The sequence below is a fragment of the Palaemon carinicauda genome, chromosome 24, assembly GCF_036898095.1.
Source record: "Palaemon carinicauda isolate YSFRI2023 chromosome 24, ASM3689809v2, whole genome shotgun sequence".
Lineage (NCBI taxonomy): Eukaryota > Metazoa > Arthropoda > Malacostraca > Decapoda > Palaemonidae > Palaemon > Palaemon carinicauda.
In genome coordinates this window covers 55,235,784-55,250,783 of record NC_090748.1, presented here as the reverse complement: position 1 = coordinate 55,250,783, position 15,000 = coordinate 55,235,784, and the positions used below count along the sequence as shown (strand labels likewise).

At 40.6% G+C, this 15,000-nt stretch overlaps 1 protein-coding gene across 1 annotated transcript in view; it reads right to left on the bottom strand.

The window, feature by feature from the left end:
- BckdhB (Branched chain keto acid dehydrogenase E1 subunit beta) overlaps nucleotides 1-15,000 on the bottom strand; it is a 541,868-nt gene that overhangs the window by 397,117 nt on the left and 129,751 nt on the right. Inside the window, exon 2 of the mRNA XM_068348129.1 lies at nucleotides 6,458-6,535. Coding sequence (XP_068204230.1) covers nucleotides 6,458-6,535 — 78 coding nt within the window. The remainder of the gene's footprint in view (nucleotides 1-6,457; nucleotides 6,536-15,000) is intronic.

The window sequence follows — 15,000 nt, the reverse complement described above, 5'->3', positions numbered from 1 at the left end:
GAGCATTCTCCATTAGAAAACGTTCTGGTGGAGGAGAAACTCTATGGCTTTAGCACCAAATCTGGAGAGTTCCCTGAACTGGTCCCGTATGGTCTTCTTCCTGAAATTTGTCGAGACAGCGAATCGAGAGTGTCCCAACCCAGTGGTCTATACACAAACAGGTTTGAATGTCAGCCATGACAGATACCTCCATATTTGCCAGTTCAGGACCTGACATCGTGGATGGTAAATTCTGTAGTCTTTCGGCTGAAAATGAATGCACCGTGTTGGACACATTTAGATCAATGGGGAGAGGGCTCTCAAAAGCGCAATAATAAATGTAAAAATGTCTCTGGCGTGGCAGAGGTAAGAGTAGAAGTTTTGATGACCTACTCGCTTTTAACGAATTTTCTGCAGCAGAGACTTGGGAGTTCAAAAACTCAGTGCCCTTTGTTTGGTTGGAAAGGGTCACATCAAACCTAAGTCTGGGATTCTGAGACAGCGGGAAGCTATCGTCAATGCCACATTGTCAATTAGCAGTCTGTGCAAAAATGAGACTCGACCAAACCTCTCAAATGGCAAATTAGGCTCATAATCCTAATAAAATGAGAGGCCTTCAAACTCGATACTGGGGCCTCAAGTGGGGGTGCATCAGCAGAGCTGGTACTTGCACGCACCAAGTTATTCTCAGGAGAATCAGCAATCGCAATGTTCTGATGATAATTTTTTTATTTAATAGAGCTCTTTATCTTTCCTCCAGCATCCTTCCTTTCTCTTTAGTGATCATAGGAAGAGGAGACGGAGAAGGAGTGGGAGGAGTCTAGGTCACTTATTGTAAGAGTGGTCGTTTCTATGCCTAGATCGAAAGACAGAAGAATAAATGTCTCTCTCTGAACTCATTCTACGAGGCGAGACTAAGTTCTCAGTACTCTGATCTTTTGAAAGTCTATGGCATCTGCCAAGTCATTCTTCTACATCTGACGAAGTGATTCTCGGAAAGGGGAGAATTTTTCGCGCCCTGAATCCGATTCCTGTACCTGTAAAGAATTTTCTATAAAAGAAGTGTTCTGAAGAACGCTTATTCTGGTAGTTATGATCACCAAACCGAGTGCAAGAAAGGGATCTATCCAGATGATTAAAGGATTTGTCTCTAGCATAAGACACAAGGTTCTTATCTGCGTAGTGAGAGGTTCTTTCTCTTTAGTTCCTGTCCGAGAGATTATAAAACTCCGGTGGAACTCTGTATGGTTTACGCCATACTCTAGAATCCGAGGGACGAATAACTATCTTCTTAGCATCAGCATGACGTGAAGGTATACGCTCACGCATCAAGATGGCAGCGTGTTCAATGACATCACGATGCATGGAAGTGACAACTTGCTTGGACCTGTCAGCCTGCCTAGACTGCAAGGCAGTAACCTTACGCACAGCGTAAGTCATCATGTTCAGATTTAAGAATCTGAACATTTGGTCGAACAGCATTTTTGGATTAAATTCTTGGAATGGCAGAAATAGTTATACTCAACTTCCCAGCTTTAGGAAGCTTGGTAGGAGAGTCCTGCTTGGTACATGAAGGTATTGCCAAATTTGGAGGGGGACACAATCAAAGTAGAGAGAGGAAAAAGCTCTTGACTCATCCCAAGTGTTCTTTAGGAGTTTTCTGCCGATAACCCCTAGGCGTACATGGCATGTCTTTCTCGGTATTACCATTTGGAAACTGGTAATCAGGATCTTCCAATAAGAGCGCCTCAGTACGGGGGGAAATGACAGGCTTGACTCCAAGATCCTTAAGCAAGGGGTTGGCAACCTATATATGTGTGTATATATATGTATGTATGTATGTGTACATAGAGAGAGAGAGAGAGAGAGAGAGAGAGAGAGAGAGAGAGAGAGAGAGAGAGAGAGAGAGAGAGAGAGAGAATTGTGCATCATTACTTTTATATTTATGGTTTTTATTATTTAAATTATATCTTTCTATCTATCTATATATCTATCTTCGTTTCCTTTCTTATGACATGTGCCGGTCACCACAACTACAATTTTGCATGCCTTACTCCAGGATCAAGTAATTTCCCTGATCAGATCAGATTGGCTATCAATGGTCCCCTTTATAATTCCTTGAGATTTTAATTAAGCCACCTGAGTATGGTTCCTTTTATGATTCTTTGAGATCTTGATTTAGCTACCAGAGTATGGTCCCTTTTATAATTCCTCGAGATTTTGATCAAGCTACTTGAGTATAGTCCCTTTTATAATTCCTTGAGATTTTGATTAAGCTTCCTAAGTATGGTCCCTTTTATAATTCTTTGAGATCTCGATTAAGCTACCTCAGCATGGTCCTTTTTATAATTCTTTGAGATCTTGATTAAGCTAGAGTATGGTCCCTTTTATAATCCTGAGATCTTGATTAAGCTACCTGAATATGGTCCCTTTTATAATTCCTTGAGATTTTGATTAAGCTTCCTGAGTATGGTCCCTTTTATAATTCTTTGAGATCTTGATTAAGCTACCTTAGTACGGTCCCCGTTGTTTCAGTGAGTTTTTAGCCACCTATTGCAATATTCCTCTTAGTTAATTGTCACCATGGCTTATGGGAAAAATCAAGCTTGATGTTCAATTACTTCAGACATCATAGATAAGTGACTTTGGATTTATTCAGCAAAATGATCGTGGTGTGTGTGTTCTCTGCTGCAAAAAAGTTTTGTGTTGAACATAGTGTTAAACCACACTTAGGAACAAAAGAAGAGCAGGCTTCCAGGATAGTGCTGACAAATCTGAGGTGATTAAGAATGCAGTAACCCACTATGAGTAACAAAGTAATGTGCTCAGAAACTTGAATGCTAGCAAAATCAGTGAAACTGAAACCAGTTAAAACTAGCTTCATGTATTGCTAAGCATGGAAAGACTTTTACGGATGCAGTTTTTAAAAGAAGTTTTCCTAAAGTACTCTAATGTTCTATTTGATATCATATCAAACAAGCAAGTTATCATTTCAAGGATAACAGAAATGTCTGTCTCAGCTAGAACCGCGGAGAGATGTATTTCTGATATGGCTGATAATGAAAAACAGCAGCAATTGGTTGATTTAAGAAATACACTTGTTCAGTGTGCCCTGGAGGAAAGCGTGGATAACAATGACATTCCCTGCTTGGCTGTTTTTGCCAGGTATAGTGACACAGAGGTACAAGAGGACCTGTGATGACTTAAACCTATGTATAACAACACCAAGGGAGCAGACATACTGAAGGCATTAACTGACCATTTTGAAAACAAAGAGGAAAACATAGGGAAGATTTTTGCCATTACAACAGATGGTGCTCCTGTTGAGGTAGGAAAAAATAAGGGCTTTACAAAAACAGTTGAGGATAAAATTGGGCAATCCATTCTGAAATTGCACAGCATAATTCATCAAGAAAATTATTTTCACACATGAAGCACATCCTCAGCCTCCATCAAAGCAGGCTTACAACGTATCACTCTGAAGGTTGTGTGAAACTCAATGTGTCTAAATATTAACCTGGAATTTCAATTTTGGCCTTTGGGAAGCAAGGGCAAGGATCTCATTGATATAGTGAGGTATACAGTAAACTTGAAATATAAGATATTTTTGTCACAAAGAATACTAAATGCAACCAAATTAGTGCATTTTGTATGTATTTTCAGGAAAATACATTATAATTAAAATGGATACAACACAATGAACAATTATCATTCTAATTTTCCTCTATAGTGCTAAAATATAACAACTGGCACGCAAGATAGTAAAAATAATGGTATAAATTATCAAGTGGCACATTGACTTCAAAAGGTTGAAGACCCCTGCCCTACGGGAATGAGATGCTTTTACTGTTCTGATAGGAGACACTTCTAACAGGAACATCTTGTCTGCATAATCAAAAAGCTATAAATACCTACTCAGAGCACTCGTGGAGGGTAAGGGGATCTAGACAAGGCAGCATAGTCAGGAATAAAAGCATCTAGCAGATCTGGCTCATGGAGCGTATCAGCCATGGCCAAGGGATCCGCGATAAGAACAGGTTTAATTTTATAATCCAAACACTGGGAGATAATATGCTCACAGAATTAGGGGCATCCTCTTCCAAGACAGAAACCTCAGAGGGATCCTGACGCGCAGAACTTGGATGGAGGACAACATTTAACGCCAAACTTATCTTTGTTTCTTCTAACCACTTACTGAGGGAGGAGGAGAAGGAGAACCATCCCTCTTGGTTCGCTTCTTCCGACAAGAACGATGTATATCTCACTGTGATGATGACCACCCCCTACAACACTCACATGGAGATTCTACCAAATATCTCTTATCCTCTACACATCGGACATACCAGGTGAGGCTCCACATCTATCCGGCTCATAAAGATTCCACAAGGGCGACCATTACGGCCCGCACAGGAACGCATCGAGGTTGACATAGTCTAAAACCACTCACTCTAAATCACAAATAATTCAGATGCCAGTGACTAATAATGTCCATGACAAAAAGACACAAGTAAAAACAAAATTAAGGATAACATGTGGGTGATGTAATTTCTGATCATAGGAGTGAAGGCAGGTACGTGCGACTGCCAGCACTGGCAAAAGTGTAGTGACTATACGCTTGAGACAAGCGTAGCCTGTCATGTGCACTGGCTGGCGAGCAGCCTAGCATGAAGCAATCTACCAATTCTTTTTTTTTTTTTGTCTGGCTGTAGCAAACAAAACCAAAAGTAACCCCATTAAATGACTTAGAAGTTTGTATCCATGTAGGAATAAACTGCAAATATACTGTACTTAGTCTGGATCCAAAGTTATGTTTATCTAAAAAACTCTACAATTCTTAACTGGTATACATGAAGAATTTCTAGGAGTATGTTAACGGTCACAACTCCGGAGGCCTATTGGTTAGACTTGCCAGTCATACTTATGTGTAAGCATCAGAGAGAGCATGCATTTTGCTCTTGCAGGCACTAGTCACCTGTCAAAGAGAACTCACACTTGCGCTCTTAAGAGGCATTTAAGAGTGATGTACGTAACAATGAAGTGGAGTAAACCCCGCATTCTAAACCCCTTACAGCCTGGACACAGGCCAGGGGTTTAGCAAGGTTAGTTATTTTACGTGCACATTTATGTGTGTGCCCATGCCAGCGTATCTGAAGAAAAATTTGCAAACACTAGCATGTATGCTCCGGTGAGAGTCCTGCGTTCACTGTGAGCAGAAGCACCAAGGTGATTTGCATCTAGTGATGCTTCTAGACAATGAGCATCTGTGAGGTATGTGTGGGTGACACATCTGGATGAGGCACGACTGGTAAAGGCGTGTGTGGGTGAGGCACATCTGGTAAGAGAGCATGTGGGTGAGGCACATGTGGTAGGAGAGCATGTGGGTGAGACACATGTGGTAGGAGAGCATGTGGGTAAGGCACATCTGGTAGGAGCACATATGGATTAGGCTTGTCTGGTTGAGGCACATGTAGATAAGGCACATGGGAGTCTGGTAGAAGCTTGTCTGTGTTCTTCCAGATGATGAAGAGGGGTCCAGCAAAGGTCGACTCCCCCCAACCTTGCTAAAGGGAGAGAGTGCTCACTTGTCAAAACCACTCTCAAGTTGCTAAAAGTGAGTTGATTGCAGACCAGATTTGGTGATTAGCAATCCAAAGCAATCAGCTTCCAAATAGAGGTTGACAACGTTAAATCAATAGCTCTCACACGGAGACCTGTGGCTTGCGTGTGTAAACAAAGAAGGAAACAGAATTCCTTTGGGAAGGAGTCTGTTCCTTCAACTTCAGAGAAATCTAACTTCAAGACAGCAAAGGTGAGAACCCTACATTCCCATTTGGCAAACCTAGTGTTGTGGGAGACATTATCACTAAGCATGTCTCAAAATCAGGGACAATATCCAAAAATGTAATAGCACCATACATGGAACAAAGTCCAAGAGTACCGATGAAAAATACTAGAAAAAGTTAGGAAATCTGTGAGTCTCCAGCCAGTTGAAGAATGTCTAACTCCAATGACGACTGTTATCAAACGGACTACTCAATGAGCAAGCATGGAGAGGGAGGGCCGGGTTTCACAGCTCCCAGCCGGAGAACACCAACCAACTACCGTACCTAGACCATATTTTAGAATTTTAACTGTTGTATTCCAACTTCACTGGTATCATTCTCCTATGTAAAGGATGACGGTTTGTATTTGTGCTGAACAAAGCTATTTCTAATTACCCCTAAACTTTTTGTATAGTATTGTATTGCTCTTCCTAATTGACCAATCAGCTTTTCCAATGAAGGACTTCTAATAAAAATAATGACAATAATAATCATAATAAAAATAACAAAATTAATAAATAATTGAGGCATGATGACTAATTTGGTCAGTTAAAATCATTGAGAGAGTATGTACTGTACGGTATATAAAAAATATTCAAATACTACTGAAATCTACTTTTGGCAACGTTCAATCAACAAAAAAACATAAAAGTTACCTGCAGTGTCATCACTATGAAGAGCAGTATCTAGTGCTTGATTTATAGCTTGAAAGAGATTGATTCTTGCTGTTTCCCCTGCAAGCAAAAATTATCTAAATCATTACTTGTGAATGCTTGAGAAATCATAAATATAGGTAACAAGTAGTGTATCAAAAACAATGTCAAGTAATATGACAAATTTGGAAGTAATATGGCAAATTTGGAAGTAATTTGTATTTTTCCTAACGATACAAACCTGTAGCTATTCATAGGGGATATTATTTTTGGCGAAGCTAAAAGACGCGCCACATGACTTTTAGTGAGGGTTGACCATCCACCCGCTAGTTAGCAGGGGGGGGGAATAGCTTGCTATCTTGCTCACTCACATACCTGGGTTGAGTAACCACTTTGCTTGGAGGTAGGACTTCTATGGCAATAGGTGCTGGCCGGCCAATTTGTATAAATAGCTTCAGGTTTGTATCGTTACAAAAAATGACAAATTCAGAGATAATTTGAATTTTCCCCTAATACAAACCTAGAGTTATTTATGTGGATTATTTTTCAGCGCAGCTGGAAGGTAGCCATTAGACTTTAATTGTGAGGTGGCAACCCTGCCTAACCACTTGAGTGGGTAGGCTGGGGGTGGCTGGGGGGTACCCAGCCGCCTCTGTATATACTCTCACAGCAGTGAGACGTCACTTTTGATTGATTGATTGATTTAAAGTTTTCAGGCATCCTGACATCTAAGGTCATTAATGCCGATATCATTTTAGTTTATGTATAAAAAAATTGAAAAAAAAAAACCAGTATTCAATTAAAATCATAAAAGTTGAATGTCATGAAAGTTAAATATTTTCAGAAGACCTGCTTCTGAAATAAATCTAAAAATGCCACTTGCATAGTAGGATACATCATGTCCAAGAATCTTGGCAAGGATGAACCTGCCACCCTCACCACGAGCCTCAAACAAATATCTATTCCTTAAGTTGTTATAATTGGGGCATTCAGTCAACAAATGCCTCACTGTTAGAGGTACTAAGCAGTCGTCACAATACGGTTGGTGTTGGCCTTTCAGCAGAAACTCGTGTGTCAACCGAGTGTGACCAATACGGAGACGACAAAGAGACGTCTCCCATTTTCGGGGCATCATATTATACCTCCAAGGAGATATGACATTTGTTACCTCTCTCATTTTATTGCCATCTAGGCTATCCCATTGCTGTTGCCATTTATTGCAAACCAATTTCTTGATGTCAGGTAAGAAATCATTACAGGGAATGGGATACCTTCTTGGCAGCAACTCGGATGCAGCATTCTTAGCCAGTGAATCTGCCTTCTCATTCCCAGACACATCTACATGTGCTGGAACCCAACAAAATCGAACTGTTATACCTCTCCGTCCAATAATAAAAAGCCATTCTAAAATCTTTAAAACTAGAGGGTTATTAGAATTAAAAACTTCAATAGCTTGAAGGACACTCCTTGCATCACTAAAAATTGTAAAATTACCCTCCTTCTCCAACGCTATTTTCTCAATAGCGGTTAATATGACATACAGTTCGGCAGTAAATATGGAATCGGTCAGAGGAAGTGCACCTCTAAAATCAAAACCATTACTATGTACTCCAAATCCAATGCCAGCATCAGATTTGGAGCCATCAGTATAGATAAAAGTTGATCCTCTATGTTCTTTAACATGTTCATTGAAAAGAGACCTGGCTTCTAGGTCTGACATATTCTTATCTCCAATAAAATATTTACAAAAAGATATCTCTGGTAATTTCCATGGAGGCGTTGATGATACCTTGAATGGAAGTACCTTACTTCTAATAATAATTGTTCCTACCGAAAGCCATAGGGTTGAGGAGATTTTGGGTGCAACTCAAAGTATGTTGCGTACCTTACAAGGCTTGCAGTCTGGAAGGCTAAAGAATTAGGGAGTCTTTGCAATCTAAACCAATACCGAATAATGGAAGACATTCGGTAAAGGTCCAGAGGCAACTCTCCAGCATCAACGAGGAGACTTAGGATAGGCGAGGTTCTAAATGCTCCTGTGGACAATCTAATACCAGTATGATGTATTGAATCTAATATCTTTAATCGGCTTGGGGTGGCTGAGGAGTATATTTTGCATCCATAACTAATCTTGGAAAAAATCAAAGCCTTGTATAATTTTATAATAGTATTGTGGTCTGCCCCCCATGATGTATGTGATAATACCTTTAAAAGATTCAGAGCCTCAAGACATTTAGCTTTTAATGCTTTTAAGTGAAAAACCCATGTAAGTCTACAATCAAATATCAAACCTAAAAATTTAGCTTCCCCTACCTACACATGGGATACGTTGACCTTTAATGTATATATCCGGGTATGGATGTGCTCCCCGGATACGAAAGAAATGTACAATAGTAGTTTTACTTGTCGAGAACTTGAATCCATTCATATCGGCCCACTGGATAATTTTGTCAATTGAGAGTTGCAGTTTTCTCTCAACCATTGCCATTTTAGCTCCAGCAAATGATATGGAGAGATCATCCACGAATAATGTTGAGAGAACATCCCGGGGAATGGCTGAGGATATCCCATTAATTGCTAGTGCAAAAAGGGTCACACTCACCACACTACCCTGAGGAACTCCTTCTTCCTAGCACTTACTCTCCGATAGAGCTTACCCCACTCTCACTTGAAAAACACTATTTGAAAGAAATGCCTGAATAAATAGCGGAAGCTCTCCTCTCAATCCCAAGTCATGAATTGTTTTAAGTACACCATACCTCCAAGTGGTATTATATGCCTTTTCAAGGTCAAAAAAAGACTGTCACATGGTGCTGTTTGGAAGCAAACGCTTCACAAATAAAGGACTCAAGTCGTATCAACACATCAGTCGTTGAGTGCATTTTTCTGAATCCACATTGAATCGGTGATAAAATATTCTTCTTTTCAAGGTACCAAATCCGTCTTGCATTGACCATCTTCTCCATGATTTTACATAAACAAGATATCAATGCAATAGGCCGGTAGTTTGCTGCTAAAAACTTGTCCTTACCGGGTTTTAAAAAGACTAAAATAATGGCTAGTTAACAAACACTTGGATAACTATGATCATGCCATATTCTATTAATAATGCTTAAAATAAATAACTTTGTATTAAAATGTACATGTTTAATCATTGCATATGGAATTCCATCGGGTCCAGGGGCTGTATTGTTACAATTAGTAAGAGCGGAATCATATCCTCTTTCAGTAAAAGGAGAATTATTTGACTCTTCCCTTCCTGTTACAAAATTTAAAATTTTCTTTTCCTTGTTGCTCCTATACTGGTGACCAGGAGCTCCTTCGCACTTGCTGGATACATTTGTAAAATGTTCAGCCAGGGTATTGCTGACATCATTTGCTTCAGTCACATACTGACCGTTCACATTCAACACTGGTGGTGGGTTCGGGGTAAATCTGCCGGCAATCTTTTTTATTTTCCTCCATACATCAGATGTGGTATTCTACTGTTAAAGGAGGAAACAGAAGACACCCATGACTGGCGACTAGCTTCCTTCATGGCACGGCGGAACTGTGCTCTACATTTCTTGTATATAATCAAATTGCCCTCAGTATGGTGTCTGCCCAGTAGAGTTAAAGACCTTCTAGTGGCTCTGTGCAGGGCAGTTAGTTCTGAAGACCACCAAGGGACTGGTCGTCGTTTGAATAACCCTGTTGTTTTAGGAACTGAATTAACTCCTGCTGTATGAAGGGTTCCATTAAGCAAGTCTATGGCATCATCAATATTTTCAAACTGTTCTGCATTTCCTTCAATTTCACTTAGCTCACAAAATCTATCCCAGTCCGCCTTATCAAGATTCCATCGTGGAGATCTTTGTAAAGGTGGACCATTGTTGATGTTTATAATGATTGGTGCATGATCACTAGTATGCCAATCATCTAATGTCCTCCAATCGAAATCAAGGAGACAGTTAGAGCTTGCAATTGAAAGGTCGATGCATGACAAGGTACCCGTCTGTACATGGAAGTGTGTGGGTTCTCCTGTATTAAGGAATCCGACATCCTCGTTTTCCACAATTGATGATATAATATTGCCCCTGGTGTTTGCTAAAACATCTCCCCACAATGGATGTCTACCATTCAAATCTCCAAGTAAAAAAAAAGGTTGAGGGAGCTGTTGAATCACCTCTACTAAATCTTCATACAATATGTTATCATTTGGAGGCAAGTACAATGAACAGATTGTATATTTTCTCCCTATATCAATCTGTACAACCACTGAGTGCAGAGGTGTACGGACAGATATAGGTATTTGGGGAACATCTTGATGAACGTATATGAGACTTCCGCCATGGCTCCCCACTCCGTGATCATAAGATGTCCTATAACTAATATATTCGCGAGGACTGGGGGTATTAGCATTAAGCTTGCTCCCCTGCAGACTTACGATTATGGGGGAATGCTCGTAAACTAAGAGCTTAAGTTCTTCATATTTGGCTCTTAAACCCTGACAATTCCATTGCAAAATGGAGGAAAAAACTATGGTTTATTTCTTGGAAGAGCTTTTAGATGAAGTCTTCCCATTAGCAGTTTTTGATCTAAAGCTATTTCCTGGTGGTTTTATTAGAGAGGGTCTTGATAAATATGGTTTTTTGTTTGTGCTTTTCTTGTTGTCGTCCTGATCCAATTGTTGAGCGGGATGGTGGACCTCAACTTGAATTTCTGATATATTTAAATTGTCTTCTGGTTGATCAGAAACATCAACAGACAAAACATCATATTTATTTGATGTCATAACTCTAATATTTCTTATGGAAGGGGGTGAGAGAGATGGAGGTCTCTCTCTTTTCCTATTTATAGGTGGTGAGGATCTACCAGGTTTTTGCACCTTCCCTACCAAAGGTGCACCTGGTAACTTTGTTTCGGGTGGAACCTCCATCAAATCAGGCAAGGATATGGCCTGAGAGAGGTTAGTACTATTGCTGGTAATGGGGGATGAAGTTTGTATAGAAGTGGGCAGTGCCGCAGTTTTAATACACAGTGGCAAAGCCTTGGAAGGCAATATGCTTACCTTGTCACGCAAAACTTTACTATCATTAGATGATGTATTTCTTTTCTGGGAGTTACTGGCAGCACTATATGGGTTCGATGTCTCCTGTGGTATATTTTCTCTTGATTTCAGTGCCTTTGCATAGCTGTTTGTTTTTTTCAGTAGTCTTTTGGCATGTCCTACACTTATGTGTTCTACACTGGATTTGTTGAGGGCTGCTTCTTCAAACTTATAAATTTCGCAGCTCCTGTCAGTGGATTTATGGTTTGAATTGCAGTTCAAACAGCTGGGCTCAAGTGTACACTCTCCATGATAAAGTCTGGAACAGATGCTACACATTTTTTCATTTTTACAAACTTTAGAAGGATGTCCAAATTTGAAACACTTGAAACATTGTAAGGGCTTTTGTTTGAAAGGTCGAACTTTTATTCTTTCATTTTCAATATCGATGTGGAAAGGCACATCAGCATCCTGGAAAGTAAGGATAATCATTGACGTCCCAGGAATCTTGTGCACTTTCCACACTGTTAATGGGCACATGGCTAGTATTTCCTCTTCTGTAAACTCATACAGATCTTTATTGAAGACTACTCCCCTTCCATAACTAAAGTTTAGGTGGGGTTTGACATCTAACATATCCTCATCACTGCTTGTCTTAAGGTTAGACAGTATAACTGATTGTGTGTATGATTTTGCATGGATTAGGAAGCTATTTTTCCCAAAGCAAGATATATCACCTGGTGAAATGGTTCCTACCTTTTTCTGAATTAGTTTGCTAATTTTAAAATAATTCCCATTACTCCCTTTAGGCTCGGCAACAAGCCACATTGGTGGCTTTGGCTTTCTTTGGGGGAGCATAGTTGTATCGATATCTTTCTCGAACCAGTCAGCAGGTCTATATACATCCAAACTGTTTGGTATCTTATCACATAGGGCACCCATGACATTTAAGTTATTAATTTTGATATCATTGATGTTAGATATTGCATTGAATGCTTCATGATTATTATAGGTTATCCATGAATGCCATTTTTCATTTTCAAGTTTCATTCTAATTTCTTTTATCACTCCATAGCATCTAAATGCTTTATATATCATATCATAACCAGTATTTATTGGAATTTGGGTAACATGAAGGATTCAAAGTTTCCCTTTGTTACCCGACTTGATTGGTTTTAAAACATTAGTAGAGGGGTCCTTTTTTGTTCCTAGGTCATCAACAGAATTTTCCTTAATTGAATTAGCAGAGGTCGTCAACAGTGCCGGGGGAGAATCAGCGTATCCAGGGGCTGGGGGTTCGTTACTTAAAGAATCCATTAGACGAGAGAGAGAAAAGGGTTAGTTTCATGTACCTGGTCGAGAATGTTAGGCCATCACACGTCAGAAAGGAAATTTGCACTCTCCACTATCGACACAATGAGAGTATACTTCCCAGATGGTCCACTCCATACCCTACCCGAAGGATAGCATCAAAACAGATATAGAGGCACAGGTGTAAGCTGAACCCGCCTGTTAGGACTGAGACCAAAAAACTATGGAATCATCCTCCCCATATCTGTAATGACGGGCTTCCGGCCAAAAGCCGAGAGTCCTACCCCAAGCATTGGATCCCCCTGGATTCTAAAGACCCAACACTTGAGAATAGTTCCGCCAAAAAGGTCCAAACCATCTTCGGGATGGCTGAAATCATCCAATACTCTCACATATAGCTTTGAATGCAAACACCTCCCAACCGTGATACCTCCTCCCACTCATCAAAGCAGGCAGCAATAAAGGATGTATGAACATCCCCACTGGGGCTACAATGGATGTAGAAACATCCAAGCCATAGGAGAAAAAAAAAATAAACAAATATATATGTACATAGATATATACACATATATAATGAGGGAAATTTTTCTCATACAGTTTGGAAAGCAAGACGAAAGAAAGTTTATGAAATTACGATAAGGTCAAAGTAATGTTGAGTAAAAGAAAAAGGTGAAGAAGAGAAATTTAGATTTGAACTGGGGGAGCAATTTCCCCAAGTTCGAGAGCCCTCTTGCCCGTCACCAAGTTTCAGCACGGGAATGAAATGCCATGCTGAAGCTCTATGACTTCATCAAGGCATTCTCTCATTAAGAAGGCCTCACTTTTGATTGCAGGCAAGACTTTTGGGGGACAGGTTATGGCAGGCCAATTCATATAAACAATTTCAGCTTTGTATTAGTTAGGGAAAAATAAGAAATATGGAAATAATTTGTATTTTTCCTAACGTACAAACCTGGAACTATTTATAGGGTATTACTTTCGGTGCAGCTGAAAGACGATCCATGATAATTTCAGTGAGGGATAACTACCCCATCCACTAGTTAGCTGGTGGGGGGTGGGGTAGACTGGCTAGGCTACCCCGCACACTCACACCTCTCGGCTGAGTAACTACTTTGCTTTATGACAGGACTTCTCGGGGGACAGGGTGGCGGGCCAATTTGTATAAATAGCTCCAGCTTTCTATGTTAGGAAAAATACAAATTATTTCGAAATTTGTTATTTGTTCCGACACAGATACAAACCTTCGCTATTTATAGGGTGACTTACTCTTGGTAGGGAGGAAGTCCTCACCAACTGGCCTTGGTCATGACCCGGGGTCCTCTCTATTTTGATCTGTGATCGATAGTAGAAGGGACCCTACCCTCGCTAAAATCAAGAGCCGATATGAGGTAATGCACTGATAGTGGCCTGCAGAAGCTTGTGTGTGAGTGAAACTAACAGTGTGGCTTGTCTTTAACATAGGAACTCGAGTACAGAACCTATTGTTCTTAAAGACTTACCCAATACCCTCCCTCTAAAAGGTATTGGGGACGTAACAAAGTATTCTTCTATACTTACGAGGCACAAGGGAAATGGGTCGTACCTGCAGCGAGGTGAGGTCAGCTATGCTGAGGCTTGCGGAGCTGTTTTCCCTAGAGGGGAGAAGGTGAAAGGCAGAAAGGAGCCAGGCATTCTTACTCATTCACCCCAGATTAATCCGGGTAGCCTCAGCCCTCAACCCTCAGCTACTTGTCCATCAAGGAGCCTGAGGTGTTAAGACCATTTGTTGTGCGACCACCACAGGACCAATGGAAAAGGTCTCCATGTTCTTGTGGGTTACGCCTTTGCAGGTAGTGGGCCGTGAAGGTTGATTAACGCTTCCACATGCCCACTTAAAGTATCTGCACCACAGAGTAGTTTCTTGAACGCCAGGGACGTAGCAATGCCACTGACGTTACGAGCTCTGGGTCTTAGGATGGAGGAAAATCTAGATTAAGAGTAACCTCAATTGCCTTCAGATCCCAGAGGGAAAGCAAATCCTTGAGGTCCTCCTCTTGACCTTCCCCGTGCTGGTCAACAGTGCCGACACAGGGGGCGAGCTGGTATCGTTCTTTTAAGGTAACCCTACAGACTCCTCACTGGGTGAAACCCCCGTTGATAGGTTTCCGGTTACTGAATGAAGACTCTTCATTCGAAATGGGCTGCACCTATGGTAAAGCACACTCGG